The 19,336-nt window shown below is 32.0% G+C and overlaps 2 protein-coding genes across 2 annotated transcripts; one reads left to right on the top strand and one right to left on the bottom strand.

The window, feature by feature from the left end:
* Positions 1-12,922: 12,922 nt before the first annotated feature.
* LOC114167253 (cysteine proteinase inhibitor-like) lies at positions 12,923-13,571 on the bottom strand. The gene has a single exon (XM_028052275.1). The coding sequence runs from the start codon at positions 13,498-13,500 to the stop codon at positions 13,159-13,161; it is 342 nt and encodes a 113-aa protein (XP_027908076.1). The 5' UTR covers positions 13,501-13,571; the 3' UTR covers positions 12,923-13,158.
* Positions 13,572-15,342: 1,771 nt separating this feature from the next.
* Positions 15,343-17,648, top strand: LOC114166837. The gene is made up of 4 exons (XM_028051700.1): positions 15,343-15,808; positions 16,029-16,140; positions 16,554-16,631; positions 16,713-17,648. Exons 1-4 carry the CDS (start codon positions 15,793-15,795, stop codon positions 16,837-16,839), a joined length of 333 nt encoding a protein of 110 aa, XP_027907501.1. The 5' UTR covers positions 15,343-15,792; the 3' UTR covers positions 16,840-17,648.
* Positions 17,649-19,336: the final 1,688 nt, after the last annotated feature.

The following is a 19,336-nucleotide window of genomic DNA, read 5'->3' as shown; positions in this document are numbered from 1 at the left end:
ATTTGTAAATCTGCGACAATAATTAATTGAGCAATAATCTTTAGATAACCGATGATGAATCTATTTTGAAAAAGCAATGGAATCAATCTATTTTCTTTACTATTGTTTCTATCTTATTTTATCTTTTTATCTTAATCCTCCCATATTTTTATTATTTTATTTGACTAACCGTTTTGTATAGATTTTATAAGAACTAACTTGTTAAAAATCAATTCTGTGTTCGTTGGGAGACGACTTTGGGTTACTTTATCCTTTCTATTTTGTTGACTACTATCTTAGCAATACTGACATTGCTATAGTTTAGTAGTATTAATTTGATCGCGTCAACAACAGCGTTATCAGTTGTAAAGGATGAATTGGCTACTAAAGGACTATGGCAACTGCTCATAATTCTTGTAACGTTTCAATGTAGTAGGATTCACCTTACTAATTTAAAGCATTTCATAGTTAATACAAAAAACATGAATCAACAATTAAGTATATATAAAATGTATTTAAAAGTTCTCCATGAGAAAAACATAAAAAAACTTTTGAAAGATAAATAATACTTCATCAATTAGGAGGATGCATACAATACAAAATTATATACCTAATTGATGAGATGCCAAAGATATATTGTCTACCTTTTGTCTTAGACCAGAGATCATCACAGACAACATCATGTACTTTCTCTTCATTAGAGTTGTAAAAATGGGCTACCCAACCCGGCCCACCACAGGTTGGTGGGTTAAATGAGTTGGCTCAGTAGCTCACTTAATTAAAATAATAATAATTTTTTTCTTAGTCCCAAAAAACTAAATTATAATTGTGATTAAAATCTAAATATTCAATACAATCCAAATACAATCAAAAATAATGTTCAACCTTAAATACAAACCAAAATTACAAAAATTTTAGGTTTGCATTTGCCAACCCAATATGTTGGCTAAAGAAAAAAAATAGTCCAACCCAATCCAAATTCAAAAGAATTGTGTGACCCTTTATTTGTGGGTGGGTTGGTGACCTACTTTGACAACTCCACTCTTCATGCACAATCCAAGAGATAAGTTGTAAATAAATAATATAATAGGCCAACAACTGTCGTTGGTATTTAAACTACCAAAAGGATTCATGATTAATGCTTTTCCATTGCATAAAATTAGTCGGATTACGAAGTAGTCCATCACATCATCTCTATGCATGTCATCAAAGGTTTTTAGCTTCTTTTGGGTTCACAAACAAACACTTAAGTCTGGGTATGATCGGAAGGTACCAAACAACTTTAACAGGGGTCCATCCTTTTCTATCTCTTGACTATTCTCTTCACTATTGTTTTTCTACTTGTAACTTCATAACCTATACTTGAGACATTTTTTCAACCCTTTAAACTTTTTCTTGTATAATATGCAATCGTTGAATATGCATGTATCTTTTATATTCCATTTCCATTGGACAAAGAATTTTCTTAGCCTCATAATGACTAGGTAGTGTATTTCCATCAGAAAGCATGTCCTTCAACAAAACAAGAGTTTCGTGAAACTTTAATCGATTCACTCATTCGTCAATGGGCCGGGTAGGGTACGAGTAATAATTCTCATGTACCCAACCCCTTGGATAAATATTTATCCCGTGCCGGTCCTCATATCGATGCGGGTATCCGTTATGCCGGTAACCACATATTTCATTAATATACATGGATATCTACGAGTACCCACGGGTATTTAAAAAAACAAATTAAAATATTTAATAAAATATTTTAACTATAAATTGAAATAAAATACAATATATAACATTCATAAATTTCAAAGAAAATCCATATAACCCATTTAAACATGATTGAATGACAGTTTACAAAGAAATGAAGATTTTGTAAAACTAGTTGGTAAAAAATAACCCATTCAGAATCAATGTGTTAATGTTTTAAGCATTTTTTGAAATTTAAATTAGAGTATAGCGGATACGGATATCCACGAGTATGGATACTGTCATATTATGCTTGCCCTGTTAGTATGAGGGTTTAAAAAATACTCGTATCTATTTTATTTTCAAAAGTATTTGATAATGGATCTATTTTAATAACAAACATAAAAAATAATCGTGGATTAAGAATGCGACAAATTAGATTCCATAAAAAAGTGAAGGCCAAAAATGGGACGCTATTGGAGACGGTCTAGTCCATCCTTATATAAAGATAAGATAGTCATATATTTTAAAGTGGGTTAAGCTCACTCTAATGTCTAGTTAATAATTTTTAAAATAAAATATAACTTACATCATCATTTAATAAAAATAATAAAAATAAAATAGTAGAGAATGACTAAATAATATGACAATAACATGGATTTAACTGACACATAAATAAAAATGACTTAAAATTTTTTATTAAGTCTATTGTTACCCATGTAGGGCTCATGCAAAAAAATTAGAGTGGGCTCAAACAGTAAAATTTAATCGACGTTTTAATAACTTATTTTTTATAAAAATTAAATATTTTGGTTTGTGTAACCAACGATATTAAATCGACGTTTTAATAACTTATTTTTTATAAAAATTAAATATTTTGGTTTGTGTAACCAACGATATTAAATAATAATTTTAAAAATTATTAATAGGTGTCCTGTAATGCATAAACTGAAACTTGAATTTAATAAACATTAATTTTGCATTAAAATTAATTTTGTGTGTGGTTGTAACTAACCTACAAAATAGTAAATTTAAAATTATTCAGGTCGTGTGTGATAGACATCTCCATTTTAAAAACATAATGTAAACAATACGAATAAATTTCCCTTTATTTTTAATTTCCCTCTTTTTTAAAAAATACATTAATCAATAATAAATTTTAAAAACTTTTGATAGGTAATAAGTGACGCACAAACCGTCGCTTTCGTTTTATTAAAAAAATTAAGTTAAATGAATAAATAGAGTAAAAGAGTAAAGTTGCTTGTTTTATTTTAACCTTGTCTCTTCGTTTTTCACCACCGCCTAAACTCGTGCGCTCCATTATATTCTTAGAGCTAGCCCTTGTTTTGTCCCTTTTTTAAATCCATCCATTCTCCATTTTGAACCCCGCTTTCATCCTCCCTCTCAATACTCACTTCCATCTTCCATTTTGCAAATTTTCATGGTTTTTATCCTTTATGTTGCCTTCATTTTGGGAAGTCATGCTTCCATCCTCCGTGTCCACTTCCTCTGTGTCCATTGCTGTTGCTGCTGAGGTATGATGTCCCAATAGTGCAAATGAGGTAAGTGTTTCTACTATAATCTATTGCCATTGTTTTCGAAGTCTTTAGTGTTTGAGAATCCTATTGTGCATTGAAGGTTTTGGATTTGAGTTGGAGTTCCTTATTAGGTGGATGCAGAGAAGAAGGTGAAAGCCTTTGTATACACATCCTAAGGTGAGTTTTGTTGTAAACCAATATATTGTGAAGTGTTAATGTTTTAGAGGTTTGTGTTTGGGTTATTGTGGATAAAATGAGTTTGTGTTATAGTTCTTGACCAATGTGGCTGGAAGAAAAGTAATATCTAAGAATTATGCCCTTAATCTAAATTGAAATTATTATTCATTTGTTATGATTTATGAGTTTTCATACATATCTATTACACACATGATGAAGACCCTCTAAGTCCACATCATGCTCAAGACCCAATCCATGACCCATATGTATCTCAAGTCCAAAGCCCACCAAGAGGCCCAATAACAAGGAGCATTCTAAAGAAGACCCAAATGAGCTTTCCTCAAAATGGCCCCACTTCTCATGGGCTTTAATTACTCTTTTCATGGGACAATGAATATGTCAAGATATGAAGAGATTGCATGATTGGACATTAGAGTAGCCTTTAAAATTGGGCCATTGTTTAGGCCTTGCTTTCATAAATAGTAGGCTAAATAAACTTTCATAAATAGAATGCTTGTGTTGAGATCATCCACTCTTCTATTATTTTGAGAGCACCTAAGCTAGAGGTTTCCAACATTTCCTCTAGCCACCTTCCTTTAGTCTAGTTTCTAGTCTAGTTCTCCTTTCACCACTCCAAATTTTATTGCTACAAGAGCCTTAAACACTTGTCTCCATTCAATTTCCACTGCCTATAGAGCTTCTACTAGCCACCACATGTTGGAGCTACATTAACATATTATATCCTATATTGCAGTTTTGTTGTTTAGAAACCTTTCTACAGTCCTTTATGTATCTCTTGTATGCTTATGGTGTATAAGGCACATTGTATTTTTAGAGTATTTGAAGGAGCAAGATTCTCTGCTAAAGTTAGACATGTGTATTGTGTACTAAAAGAGGTTACTATGAGAAGCCCTTTGCTTTTATTCTTTTATTCTATGATGTCTTTTGAAACTTTTCTAGTTAAGTTCACAAAATATGTAAATAAAATTACTAGAATTGGTGTAATTCCCAAGTCAGATTTTGTTAATGCCTAAGCTAAGTGGCAATAGGTGTACTAGGGATAACCAAATAACTACATCAAGGTAGAGGATTAAAGCATTGACATATTATAGTAAAAACCCAATATGCAGTAGTAAAAGGACGTAGTAAAAAACAAAATGTATGTAAAAATAGAAATATAATGATTGTTTCATTTGTTACTATGTTGATTGTTGTTGACTAAGTTGAGACAAAACAACTTGCTGGACAGAACAATGGCTACCATTACTAATTGGACCTTGTCTTCACGGGAAAATTATTTAAAACAAGTATCAATTATATAAGTAAATATAATAATAAAACATTTTTTCATAAACATTTTATGGCATGCATCAGATAAGTAATCAATGTTTTAAGAATTTTTATAGCTTATTTCCAACTGCATAGTTTCATAAACCTTTATTACTTTTTTCTTACTTTAACATTTGAATCAAGATTCATCTTTGTACAAGATCAATGGCCATATCCCAAATCGACATCATAACTATTTTTTGTTATATTTATTTATTGATTTTAAAGCATCATTTCACCCAAAGTAGCTTTCAGATTCTTGGCATAAATTTTACCAGAGGAGAGCGCTTATATATATATATATATATATATATATATATATATATATATTAGGGCAATTTTATTTTTGATAATGTGATAAGGTATATTAATATAAAGGTTTGGAAACTATGGATGTATGAATTTGGAGGTGTTTATCAGGTTGTTCTTTTCTATGAAAACTATTACGCTTTGGATCCAAATTTAGATGAAGGAGTCTTAATGTATATAATATATATGGGGTTGGATTTATTTTCACTATTATGTCTTGGACATAAAAAAGTTGCAGTTGTGATTGTTTTTATAAAAGGTTATAATTGGTGTATGATGCATACATGCAAGGTAGCTGATATAACAAGTCGTTATAACAACTTTAACAATTATTTCTATTGCTTTTGCAGCTATTTCGCCTTAACAAGAAAGAACCGTAATGTCATTTTGCTGTGGAAGATCCCCTTATTTTTGTCGTGGAGGATACCTTTATTTTGCAGTGGAGGATCCACTTGTTTTTTTTATTTCAAGTAAATGAAATGTTATGTTATTCTGTTGCCAAGAACAACTCTTTTTGGTATTTCATGTAAATGAAATATAGGTTTTGGTATTTCATCTAAATGAAAATGTAGGTATGGACACAATGATATTACTCCTTTATTCAAAATTTAATTTTAGAAAAATCTTAAATTATAATAGTAGTTTATTGGTCTTTGAAAATCTGATTTGTAGTTGGATAAAAATTTAAATTGATTAGTTGTTTAGGACTTTGATGGTATTTGGAAATGTTATTTGTAGTTGGATATAAATTTAATTAGTATGAGTTGATTTAGACTTTGAGATTGAAATATATATCTGTTGGAAAATTGAAATGTATATTTGTTGAATCAGGTTTGCTGAATATTGGATTCTGTAGTAAGCAAATAAGACCCTTTCAATTTTTTTTTTTCAAATAAGCGTCAACCTGGCCTATGCTACACGATAAATTAATTTAAATTTTATTTGCAAGAGACAACTAGGCCTACACTATATATCATATTAATATTATGCCAAATTAAATTATTAATTGCATAGTGAGGGTCTAACCCACGTTAATTGAAATACTATTTTAAAAAATAAATAGGTGTAGCAAGGGCTAAACATATGTGTAGCAAGGGCTAAACCCTCGTAAGAGATATCATTTTCAAAAAAAAAATATATATAAGTGAAAGCTTAACCCACGCAAAAGAATTATTTATTTTAAAAAGTTAAACCTTAGAAAGGGCCTTGCCTTCACTATTATTAATAATTTTTTAAGATAAAGTTTTAGCGAGGGCTTTGCCCTTAATACTATTAATAATTTTTTAAAACTAAATGTGGATGCAAGGGAGCGAAGAGAGGGTTTGGCCATCATTTTTCTGAGAAGGCTGTTGTGAGACCCATTTCTTCTTTTCTCTCATTAACTAAGCGTACCAAGCCAATTTCCTAAATCACTTTCTACTGCCACACTATTCTCACTTTGCTCTCTTTCAACTTGTTGCTCATCTTGTTCTCCATCCATAACCTTTTTCTCTTGCAATCAAACTCTGGAAGTGAAGTCTCTACAGAGCCCTCTATTGATCCCACTTTCTGCTCCCTTTCTTAGAGTAAGTCAACACTCCCGTTTCAGTTTTCTTTCAGCTTCCAATTTAGAATCTCGCCCCTGTTCTAAAATTAATCTGAAATTTATTCTTCCCTTGTGACCTCGTGTTGCAATTTTGTAGGTTGAGTTGAGGTTTTTGTGCCCTTACTGTTTGAGGTTGATCTCACCAAGCTCAATTTCAGTAGAGGTAAGGGAAGCTAAATTGTCTTCTTTAAATTCGCATAGAAACCATCTTCTGATGACTTTGATTGCATGATTTGGTGTTCGGCTGATGCTTGAATCCCATGATTTTGCTTTGAATATAGTTTATGCTTGAATTTTTTGGTTTTGCATGTAGAGCATATTGGTAATCAAATGTTTTCGACCAAGCGAGCGACTTTCGCCTGAGTGAAAATACCAGAAACTCATCTTTGCCCACTGTTCGAGTTGTCCCCTAGGTGAGTGGTTTTCGCTTGAGCGAGAAAAAATCTTGCCTAAGCGAGAAAGCGTAGCCTAAGCGAGAATTCACACAGTTTTAGTTTGTTCTCTAGTTTGAGTCTCGCTCAGGCGAGAATGACCCGCTTAGGTGTGAGAACTTCTTTTGCTTGGGTGAGACCTTTTAGCTTGAGCGAAAGTCACAACAGTAGAGTGTTTAATTTCTGTGAGTTATGGATGAATGAGTACTTTAAATTTTAAAGCATGAAATTGTTGAATTGGCATGTATGAGATGGTGTTTGATAACAAGTGTGAATTTAATGAATGATTTAGAATATGATACATGTTGCGGGTTTGAGAATTTCAAGGAGAAATTCTAAAAGATATGTCATCAGTGTGTGTAAGGGCATAAGGACTCACTATTGAAGGTATCTTGAAATTCCAATAATCATTCACGTTCAGATAGAGTAGAATGTATTATGTCGTGAGGAGTAGTAGAAGGTCTTAGTCTCTGGACTTGATTAGGTCCTAGATGAGAAAGGGGATGACCTTCTGAGTGGTTGAGTGATAATCCCTTGAGGCCAAACTCTATAGAGTTTAGAGCGAGCCACCAAAAGGTCCGATGCTACTTACATAGATCTGGATAATTGAGTCTAGTGTCAACTGTCTATTTCGTTGTTGTCATGATTTAGTGATTTTTGGTGAAAACATGAAATCAATATTATGCTTATAAATGAATTATATGATTCTTTTAATCCAATTTAGCTTGTGTTTGGTTATTTCTTTTGCAATGATCACTAAATGGTGTGAGTAGAGAAAGATGCAGGTGAGGATACTCCCCTCTTGGATAAGAGTTGAGATGGTAGAGTAAGACCCACTAGTGGTAGTATTTACTTGTATGTTTTGTTTAGAGTTGGAAATCTTCTAACTCTATTTTCTGCCCTTGTTGCAAATATAGCTAGCATTATTATAGTTATTTTGGATGACTGTATTAATACTCTATATTGACTTCCTTCTACTATCTGCTTTGTTTTATCATGATATAATGTTTTATGTAGTAGTGTAACAACTATTAAATGGGATGTTACAGTTGTGTTTGTTGTTGCTTTATTGCATTAGTCACCATGGTAAAAAGATGGGCTAATTTTGGACACTAATCCGACACAGAAAGATTCATTAGAGTCCATTTTTCTCCTTTTGAAAGGGTTTTATTTCGTCTCTTTTTTGTGCTTTTTTTGTAGTGAAATTTGCTATGGAATACAATCGATTATTTACTAGTGATTAGAGAGCGAATTGTTATGTGAGGGATTAGTTTGAGATTCGTGAAAAAAACGTTGTTAGAGATTAGTAAGAGTAATGTTGCGAGAATTACCTAACCTTGTATTTGGAAGAGAGATTTCAACAATTTCAAGAAATTGAAATACCTAATAATTAAATTATTTGCAATGGAATTCTCTTTATTTCTTAAATAATTAATTTGAATGAAGTAATTGAAATATCTTAAATTTCAATTTTCTTGTTTAGATAATGCAATTTAATTTCTATTTTATGGCGAAATTAAGTCTATCTTTGAGACTAACTTAACTTAGCTTGACCATCAATCCGAGTATGCGTAGCCCAGGTCGTCACAACCTTCAACCCGACCTAGCTCGTGTCGACTTAACCTTTGGCCTGTATCAGCATGGCTCGACCTCCGACATGTGCTAGTCCGACTTAACCTTTGACCCAACCTGACTTGTCTTGACCTTCGACCTAGCTCGACATTCGAACTTGGTCGACATGACTCGACCTTTGGAGGAGGCCGACCCGACTCGTCTTTCGATGTGGGCTGACACGACTTGAATTTTTGCCCAACTACTCTCGACCTGTGGTCCAGCCAGGCCTTGTCCTAACCAATGAGCAATTCCATAAGTTGGAGAATTTCAATTTCCTTCTTTTTTGAGTGAATTTCAAATTCTACTATTTTAGTTATTTGAAATACATTCTTAAAATTTCAAATTTCAAACTCTTTTTGGTATTTCATGTAAATGAAATATAGGTTTTGGTATTTCATCTAAATGAAAATATAGGTATGGACACAATGATATTACTCCTTTATTCAAAATTTAATTTTAGAAAAAACAAATTATATTAGTACTTTATAGGGTCTTTGAAAATCTGATTTGTAGTTGGATAAAAATTTAAATTGATGAGTTGTTTAGGACTTTGATGGTATTTGGAAATGTTATTTGTAGTTGGATATAAATTTAATTAGTATGAGTTGATTTAGACTTTGAGATTGAAATATATATCTATTGGAAAATTGAAATGTATATTTGTTGAATTAGGTTTGCTGAATATTGGTTTCTGTAATAGGTAAATAAGACCTTTCAATTTTTTTTTTCAAATAAGCATCAACCTGACCTTCAATTTTTTTTTCAAATAAGCATCAACCTAGCCTACGCTACATGATAAATTAATTTAAATTTCATTTGCAAGAGACAACTATGCCTACACTATATATCATATTAATATTATGTCAAATTAAATTATTAATTTCATAGCGAGGGTCTAACCCATGTTAATTGAAATACTATTTTAAAAAATAAATAGGTGTAGCAAGGATTAAACATATGTGTAGCAAGGGCTAAACCCTCGTAAGAGATATCATTTTAAAAAATTATTTATTTTAAAAAATTAAACCTTAGAAAGGGCTTTGCCTTCACTATTATTAATAACTTTTTAAGATAAAGTTTTAGCGAGGGCTTTGCCCTTAATACTATTAATAATTTTTTAAAACTAAATATGGATTCAAAGGAGCGAAGAGGGGGTTTGGCCATCATTTTTCTGAGAAGGCTGTTGTGAGACCCCTTTCTTCTTTTCTCTCATTAACTAAGTGTACCAAGCCAATTTCCTTCAAAAACACTTTCCACTGCCACACTATTCTCAGTTTACTCTCGTTCAACTTGTTGCTCATCTTGTTCTCCATCCATAACCCTTCTTCTCTTGCAATCAAACTCTGGAAGTGAAGTCTCTACAGAGCCCTCTATTGATCCCACTCTCTACTCCCTTTCTCAGAGTAAGTCAACACTCCCGTTTCAGTTTTCTTTCAGCTTCCAATTTAGAATCTCGCCCCTATTCTAAAATTAATCTGAAATTTATTCTTCCCTTGTGACCTTGTGTTGTAATTTTGTAGGTTGAGTTAAGGTTTTTCTGCCCTTACTATTTGAGGTGGATCTCACCAAGCTCAATTTCAGTAGAGGTAAGGGAAGTTAAATTGTCTTATTTAAATTCGCATAGAAACCATCTTCTGATGACTTTGATTGCATGATTTGGTGTTGGGCTGATGCTTGAATCGCATGATTTTGCTGTGAATATAGTTTATGCTTGAATTTTCTGGTTTTGCATGTAGAGCATATTGGGAATCAAATGTTTTCGACCAAGCGAGCGACTTTCGCCTGAGTGAAAATACCAGAAACTCATCTTTGCCCACTGTTTGAGTTATCGCCTAGGCGAGTGGTTTTCGCTTGAGCGAGAGAAAATCTCGCCTAAGCGAGAATTCACACAGTTTTAGTTTGTTCTCTAGTTTGAGTCTCGCTCAGGCGAGAATGACCCGCTTAGGTGTGAGAACTTCTTTTGCTTGGGTGAGACCTTTTAGCTTGAGCGAAAGTCACAACAGTAGAGTGTTTAATTTCTATGAGTTATGGATGAATGAGTACTTTAAATTTTAAAGCATTACATTATTGAATGGGCATGTATGAGATGGTGTTTGATAACAAGTGTGAATTTAATGAATGATTTAGAATATGATACATGTTGTGGATTTGAGAATTTCAAGGAGAAATTCTAAAAGATATGTCATCAGTGTGTGTAAGGGCATAAGGACTCACTATTGAAGGTATCCTGAAATTCCAATAATCATTCACGTTCAGATAGAGCAGAATGTATTATGTCGTGAGGAGTAGTAGAAGGTCTTAGTCTCTGTACTTGATCAAGTCCTAGATGAGAAGGGGGATGACCTTCTGAGTGGTTGAGTGATAATCCCTTAAGGCCAAACTGTACAGAGTTTAGAAACCAATCAGAGGTGAGAACCACCAAAAGGTCCGAAGCTACTTACATAGATCTGGATAATTGAGTCTAGTGTCAACTGTCTATTTCGTTGTTGTCATGATTTAGTGATTTTTGGTGAAAACATGAAATCAATATTATGTTTATAAATGAATTATATGATTCTTTTAATCCAATTTAGCTTGTGTTTGGTTATTTCTTTTGCAATGATCACTAAATGGTGTGAGTAGAGAAAGATGCAGGTGAGGATACTCCCCTCTTGGATAAGAGTTGAGACGGTAGAGTAAGACCCACTAGTGGTAGTATTTACTTGTATGTTTTGTTTAGAGTTGGAAATCTTCTAACTCTATTTTCTGCCCTTGTTGCAAATATAGCTAGCATTATTATAGTTATTTTGGATGACTGTATTAATACTCTATATTGACTTCCTTCTACTATCTGCTTTGTTTTATCATGATATAATGTTTTATGTAGTAGTGTAACAACTATTAAATGGGATGTTACAGTTGTGTTTTTTGTTGCTTTATTGCATTAGTCACCATGGTATAAAGATGGGCTAATTTTGGACACTAATCCGACACAGAAAGATTCATTAGAGTCCATTTTTCTCCTTTTGAAAGGGTTTTATTTCGTCTCTTTTTTGTGCTTTTTTTGTAGTGAAATTTGCTATGGAATACAATTGATTATTTACTAGTGATTAGAGAGCGAATTGTTATGTGAGGGATTAGTTTGAGATTCGTGATAAAAACGTTGTTAGGGATTAGTAAGAGTAATGTTGCGAGAATTACCTAACCTTGTATTTGGAAGAGAGATTTCAACAATTTCAAGAAATTGAAATACCTAATAATTAAATTATTTGCAATGGAATTCTCTTTATTTCTTAAACAATTAATTTGAATGAAGTAATTGAAATATCTTAAATTTCAATTTTCTTATTTAGATAAAGCAATTTAATTTCTATTTTATGGCGAAATTAACTCTATCTTTGAGTCTAACTTAACTTAGCTTGACCATCGATCCGAGTATGCGTAGCCCAGGTCGTCGCAACCTTCAACCCGACCTAGCTCGTGTCGACTTAACATTTGGCCTGTATTAGCATGGCTCGACCTTCGACATGTGCTAGTCTGGCTTAACCTTTGACTCAACCTGACTTGTCTTGACCTTCGGCCTAGGTCGACATTCGAACTTGGTCGGCATGACTCGACCTTCAGAGCAGGACGATCGAACTCGTCTTTCAGTGTGGGCTGACTCTCGACCTTTGGTCCAGCCAGGCCTTGTCCTAACCAATGAGCAATTCCACAACTTGAAGAATTTCAATTTCCTTCTTTTTTGAGTGAATTTCAAATTCTACTATTTTAGTTATTTGAAATACATTCTTAAAATTTCTCAATTTCAATTTTCTTTTAATTTCCTCATCCAAACGTTTTTTTTTTTAAATTTTAAATTTTCTAATTAAATGAATTATCTTTTAAATCGTCTCATCCAAACACACCATAATGAAAAAAAAACAAAAAAATTAGTTACAATTTAATTAGAGAGTATATTGGATTCCGAAGATATTTAACCATGGATTGATAATAAAACTTCCTAGATTGTAGTTAATCTCTCTATTTGGCTACCTAGATTTAGTGATGGAATATTTTTTGGGAATTTTGTAGTTAATCTATTGAAAAACTTGTTAACAAAATAGTTAAGGAATTTTTCATAATTAATATACAATATTTTTTATAGTGAAAAACTATAATTATTGTAATTGACCTCACGAAGCAAACCAGCCAAACAACTTATTTCCTACTTCTTCACAATCTCTACCAGAGTTTTTCATCAACTCAAAATCACTTCCAACATCCACCTTTTTACCACAGTAATGCATCCATATCCGTGATTCAAACAAATTAATACACACAATAAGCTTAATAATACGCACATAAATACATAATCCGCAACATTAGTTATAATTCTATGATATATAACATTTATTTGTAGTGGACTTCATGCACCCCATACATCGTAGGTAGCATTAATTACATTTATTTATACCACACATGCATACTAAAGCAGTCTTCAGATATGTGCTGAAACTTTCACCTTTCTAAGTGCTATTATGAGACCGAAAGAGGATCAAACAGCAACATCGCCGACTCCACCGTCTTTTGTTTCTATTGCTGAATCAGTGACGAGGTTGAATTCTTGCACCTCTTTGGGGTTCAACCATTCCCTCACCCACACTTTGGTTTTATACACCATTTTGGTTTCACCATCTTTGGCCTCCAAGGTTATGTAGTACAAGATCCCACTCACCACCTGCTGTTTTGCACTTATCACTCTCACAAACTCCAAAACTCCATTCTGCTTTTTGTTGTGATCGTCAACGGCAAAGCGAGCCAGATTTGCGATCTCCACGCTATTGGCAGCTCCAGGCACATCAGTGATGCCACCTAAAGTTACTGTTGCTGTTGCCATATTTCTCTGCTCTTCATCACTCTCTCTTCTACCACTCTTTATACCCAAAAATATACCAAAGTGGTTGGGAAACAGTACAATGATGTGAGATGAAAAAAAAAAACAAAAATCAATGTATCTCGTTTTTCTGTCTTGTGAGAGATTTCATTTGTGGAGGTATTCTTATTTTTTACACGTGGATGTTTATACCGACAAGAATTTGAATCATAGGTTGTATTTTATTGCATGTTTATTGAGTCAATTTTTTATTGAGTCAATTTTTTACCAGAGCTTTTTAAAATTTTAGTTATTTCACCGATAAAAAATTTTATATAACATAATTTTTTTTTCAAATTTGTAAAAAAATCTTATAAAAAAATATTTTTATTTTACTATTTTTTTAAAAGAATTTAATTAACAAGTAATTTTTCATAAATAATTATTTTTTATAAAATTATAAAATTCATAAATATTTTTTACAAATATTGTAAAAAATTTTATATAAAATATTTTAAAAGAAATTAGCATAAGTTTCCTACAAATAATTCTTTTATAATAAAATTTATAAGTATTTTTTAAAAATATTTAAAAATAAAATTGATAGAAAATATAAATTTTTTAGTAGTGTTTTATTTATTTAAAAATTATAGTTATTTTACTAAGTTGTATTTTTTTAGTTATTTTAAAATTTTAAAATTAATATACATCAATATATTCTAAAAATAAACAATATAGTAAAATTTAACAGAAAATTCGAATTCAGGATTTTTTTTTTTTCATTTTCAAATTATTGTTTCTGTTTTAACTTCGTAATTTAACAATTTTTCTAGCGTGTGTCATATTTAGGTACAGTCGATAATTCTACATTATTTAAGAGTAAGACAAAAGACATTAAGAACACGGTTGGGATAACGTTCCTATTCTAAATTAAGTTCTTGGGTGAATATCTATGGACACAACTTAGTCAATGTGGAGAACGTGTTTGTATGTGAACAAAAGGACTTTTTTGTCATCGTTCTTAAGTCGTACAAATTATATGAAAGTTACAGGCGATATTTAGGTTTGTGGACATAACTCACCCAATGTTTAGAATGTGTTTTGATGTGAATAAGTACAATTTTTTTTATTTCGTTTTATTTTTCTTAATTATTTTTGGAAATTTAAATAATTAATAAAAACAAACAAAATGACAAGGATATTTTATGACAAAACATTAGCTATAAACGGATAGAATTTTGGATTTTACTGAATTAATCTATTTTATTCAATTTTATTTATTTAACATTACTGGTTTATCAGAACACGTGCATGGTTAAATATGTTTAAAATATTTTAATATAATTTAAAAAGTAAATAATTAAAATAAAAATTTTATTGTTATTTATATTTTTATGAATTTTTTAATTTTATGGGTTAATACTATTTATGGTTAACAACTATATTTTTTTATTACAATTTATTCTTGTGTTTCTATTTTCTACTCAAAAATATCACATAGTCATGGAAGAAAATACAACAACTAAGACAAACAAATATTAGAGTTCTCTCAGAAGTATTCTTCTTTTTTTCTCTATATTATCTTTTTAAAATAGTGGTGTTCATAAAGTTTGGAGATCCTTTGTTGCACACTCGATCGATCTGATGGGTTGTTGTATCTTGGGAGAGAAACACATATGATTTGAAACACATACAACTGTGTATTTGTATTGCCATGTGTAGTGCGACATTTTCTCTCTAAGGATAACGTTATGCGTGATTCAACTCATATTTGTACTCTTATCTCATTTATTTTTTATCTCTTATTTATTATTGTTATAAACACTATTGAGGCTCTGATCAATATTTTTGGAAGAGAAACATAATTTGAAACACAACAACTTGGCCCGTATCCCGCACAACAGCTCACGTCGACCTTCATCGACCCACACAAAGTGACTTCATCGACAGCAACAGGACTAATGTTCGGGCAGCAAAGCCAAGGTGTCTGAAAATCCTAAACCCCCAAATCGCTCAATCCTTCTTTGGAGTTACTTGCTTTCTCTGCCAACCTTGAGCACGAGTAGCCTCGCGTTCTCCAAACCTGCCACCAAGATCCTCTTCGCCTGCTACCTCTCGAATGTCAGCCATCGTGTGTAGAGGAGACGGGCGCTATCTCAACTAATGTTGACGTTGTGCTCGAATTCAACAACACGCCCTTCTTAGTGCGCCTTGTCACTGTGAAGGTCATGTGCATATTGTTGATGGCACTCATGTGGTCTGCTCCCATGCCCTCGTCTTCCATATCCTAGTTAACATGATGGTGAAAGGGATTGTATGTGGTGGTCTGCAAGTAAGTTTGGGTGAATCTTGGTCACTAGATTTTAATTAGATCTTACATTAACGCACATGACATAGCCTTGGAAGATTTTAATTTGATTCTATTACCTTTTACGGTGATGATATATCCAATTTCTGTGGAATTAATTTCGAAGTTGTGTTTGATGTTTTAATATAATTGCTTTAGGCAAAATATAAAAGCCATTTGTTGATTGATGAATTCTTGTTTCCAGTCTTGATCAGGTTATATCAGTTCAAAGTTCAGGGGTTTTGGAAGAAAAAGATAAATCTCCAAATCCTCGTAAGAGATGACGTGACACTATACGGTTTTGCTTCAAAGCACAAGTACTGCTAACAGATAAGATTCCCCATTGAGAACAAAACTAAAAACTGTCACCTTTTTTTAAGAATTTGAAATTTATGCCCTTGGTTCTCCATAGGATGAGAAGAATTCTTGGTGTGTTTGCATGTGCTATATCTTTGTTCTTGGTGTGTTGAATTAAACTTCTCCATGGGATGAGAAAAATGCTTATTGGTTGAAATTTGGGAAAAAGTTGTATTTTAAATTTAATTTTCTGAAACAATTACTAGATGCATGCGACAACATGTTTTTACTTTCTTTTAATTAGATATGTAAAGTTTAGTGGCTTGCTTTTTCTAAATCACTAATGAAAGAGTAGTTTCCTTTTATGATATCTAAGTAATTCTTGATATCTAAATCCACACAAGACAATATTGTTGGTTGGACTATATCGCAGATGTGGAGAAGAATATTGTTGGTTCGGCTACAATGTTGAAAATGATCATGATGCAAAGCTCGTGTTGACTTCTAAGAGGTAATTATTTAATATACATGTACACATATAAAACTCTTAAGGGTCATGTTATTAATCATTAGATTTTTTTTTTTTTGCGAGCATCCAATATGGAATTGGCATCTTACAATCTATCCAGAATGAGCCCAAAAGGCTGAAGAAGTCTCTAAAGGTTGTTGAGGTATTAATGTTAGCCTGTTTTGAGGTATTGTCATTGTTGAATAGTTGACTAATGTTCAATAGATGAAATTAGCTTCACTACTATGTAGTTGTCTGTAGATTGTTAATTTCTCTATCTCCAACTCCAAATTCATGGTTCCTTCATCCCAGCAGAATAATATGCAGATCCTCTCTCCTCTCTCTTCATATATATATAGTTGCCATGTGAGTGAACCTTCATTGCAATACATGACTTACGTACTCACTAAAAGACAAATTGAGTTATTCTTAATTTCTCATAATACTACATTACTTGGCTCACACAAACCAAAAATTTTCCTTCAAAACTCAACCCACGCACACACTGTACCTGAAAGAGGATAAGAAATAAACCATAATTGTTTAGACTTCTTTACTGGCAATTTTAGATTTTATTCTTTGATTCTGTTTCAGTGGTATACTTCTAGGCATATAGTGTATTTGTGCAATTCAAATTTATATCCCTAAATACATGTATAACACTACAAAAAAAAACTAAATTGCGGAGGTTTTAATTTCGTTTAGCGGGAGTTTTTACCCTCCACAAAATAATTTGCAGGGGTTTTTCAAACCTCCACAGATAGGTTCCCCACAAGTTATTTGTGGAGGTTTTCTACAACCTCTGGTACCAAGTTTATATTGTGGGAGTTTTTTAATGGAGGGTTATAACCTCTCTTATTCATGACTATTATTTTGTGGAGGTTTAAAACCTCCTTTATTTCCATAAACCTATTTGATTTCAAAATTCCTTTTTTTCATTTTTTTTGTGGGGGTTAATACCCTCCCCAATTCGAGGGTTATAATTTAAAAGTTTTAACCTGTTTCGATTGTATTATTTAATTTGTGGATTTATTACGATATTTTTCTTGCGTTATTCAAATCTCATAAAAAACAATATTTTGTTTATAATTAGAATTTCCTACTATACTTGACAATGTATATATCACCATTTGAGGTACTTATATTTTTATATCAACAATATTTTTTTATAAACTTCAATCAAATACTTCAACCAAAGTGCTCAAATATATAACATTAGAACTTTTGATTCTCAAAATCAACATATTAACATAAAAGCAATTTAAATTGAAACAATTACAACGTAATCCATACTTACTCAAAGTTCATAGTACACTAAAATAGTTTCATCCTAAAAAACATCATCAACACCCTAAATGTTGCTACCACCAGATGATCCTCTTGTACCCATAGAAGACTCAAGCTCATTTGCATCATCGGTTTGCTGAAATTATAAAAGATAAATATTTCCTTAAAGCATTCCAAGAAGTAAGTGTCAAGCATGCCTGTTTTCCCAGACCATCTTTCAGAATAACATATATAGCTAAAAATTTAAGAATGACTAACCTGATACTTGGCCTTGTAGAGACGCACAGCTGTTGCATGAGCAAGAAGTTGGTGATGTGTGACCAGATATGGCTCAGTTGAAGAATCACCACCTGTGCAATTTGAATTCATCCATGCAGAACAGCGACCTGGTGCCATTACTCCACTTGCATACCCATTCTGACTGTAACTCCAGGGTTCATTCAATGTAACCCAATACTTCACCTATAGTTTTCCAGAATAACTATGGCCAGCTATCGCAACCGAAATCGCGACGTCACCCTATCACCAAATTCCTTGAAGCAAAGTTCTGCATAATCTCGAAAGTCCTTTCTGAAGAACAAAAATATATGTTTGCTTGTCAAATTATATTCTTATTATATGGTTGCTAAACCAATTATATATTAGAATTGAAACTTACACTATCAGTGGACTTAGAAAAACATCATACTCATCTTCCAGTGCTGGGGGAAGATCCCAATGAAAAAGAGTCACAAATGGTTTTATACCTGTGCACGGTTGTTAACATTTAATTAATAATCATCATCAAATATTATAATATTAAAGTCCAAGTACCATAGAATTTAAGTCAAATTCTAACCATTAGCCACCAGCTCATTGATAAGGTTGTTGTAATAGTTTATTCCTTCTTGATTTATTCCTCCACTCAGCTTTCCTTCTGTAAATATAGTTTAATAAAAAGGGTTAGGTTAAGTCAAAAGATAAAAAACTTAGTAATTAACTACGAGAAAATAACTTACTGGGAAGATTCCTTTTTATGAAAATTCATAGTACACCAAATAAAAAGAACGCATAAATTACAAATCAGAATTGTTTGTTAGATTATTGTAGTTTATTCCAGAGGCATTAACCTATCAAAAATCTATAAAACTAAAACAAAGTTAAAGTCATATTCATAGCTCCAAATTATAAACTGTTATGCAAGAACCGGTACAGAGATTCAAATTTTTTCTTCATGGATGCAATTATTAACTTAAATTGGACCTGTTGCCTTTGTAAATTTCCAACTTAAGTGGCCTCTAATAGGACTAGTATATTTATAGTGGTGTAAGAATATGCCCCTTTGTTCCTAATGTTGATCTAGCAAAAAAGAAATTACTAGTGTTATTAGTTCATAATGGACAAATATATTTTAAAAAATCTAGACATTGACCCCCTCAAAA

This window comes from Vigna unguiculata, chromosome 10 (assembly GCF_004118075.2).
Source record: "Vigna unguiculata cultivar IT97K-499-35 chromosome 10, ASM411807v1, whole genome shotgun sequence".
NCBI lineage: Eukaryota > Viridiplantae > Streptophyta > Magnoliopsida > Fabales > Fabaceae > Vigna > Vigna unguiculata.
The sequence above is the reverse complement of the archived record's forward strand: the minus strand, read 5'-3'. Positions and strand labels throughout refer to the sequence as shown.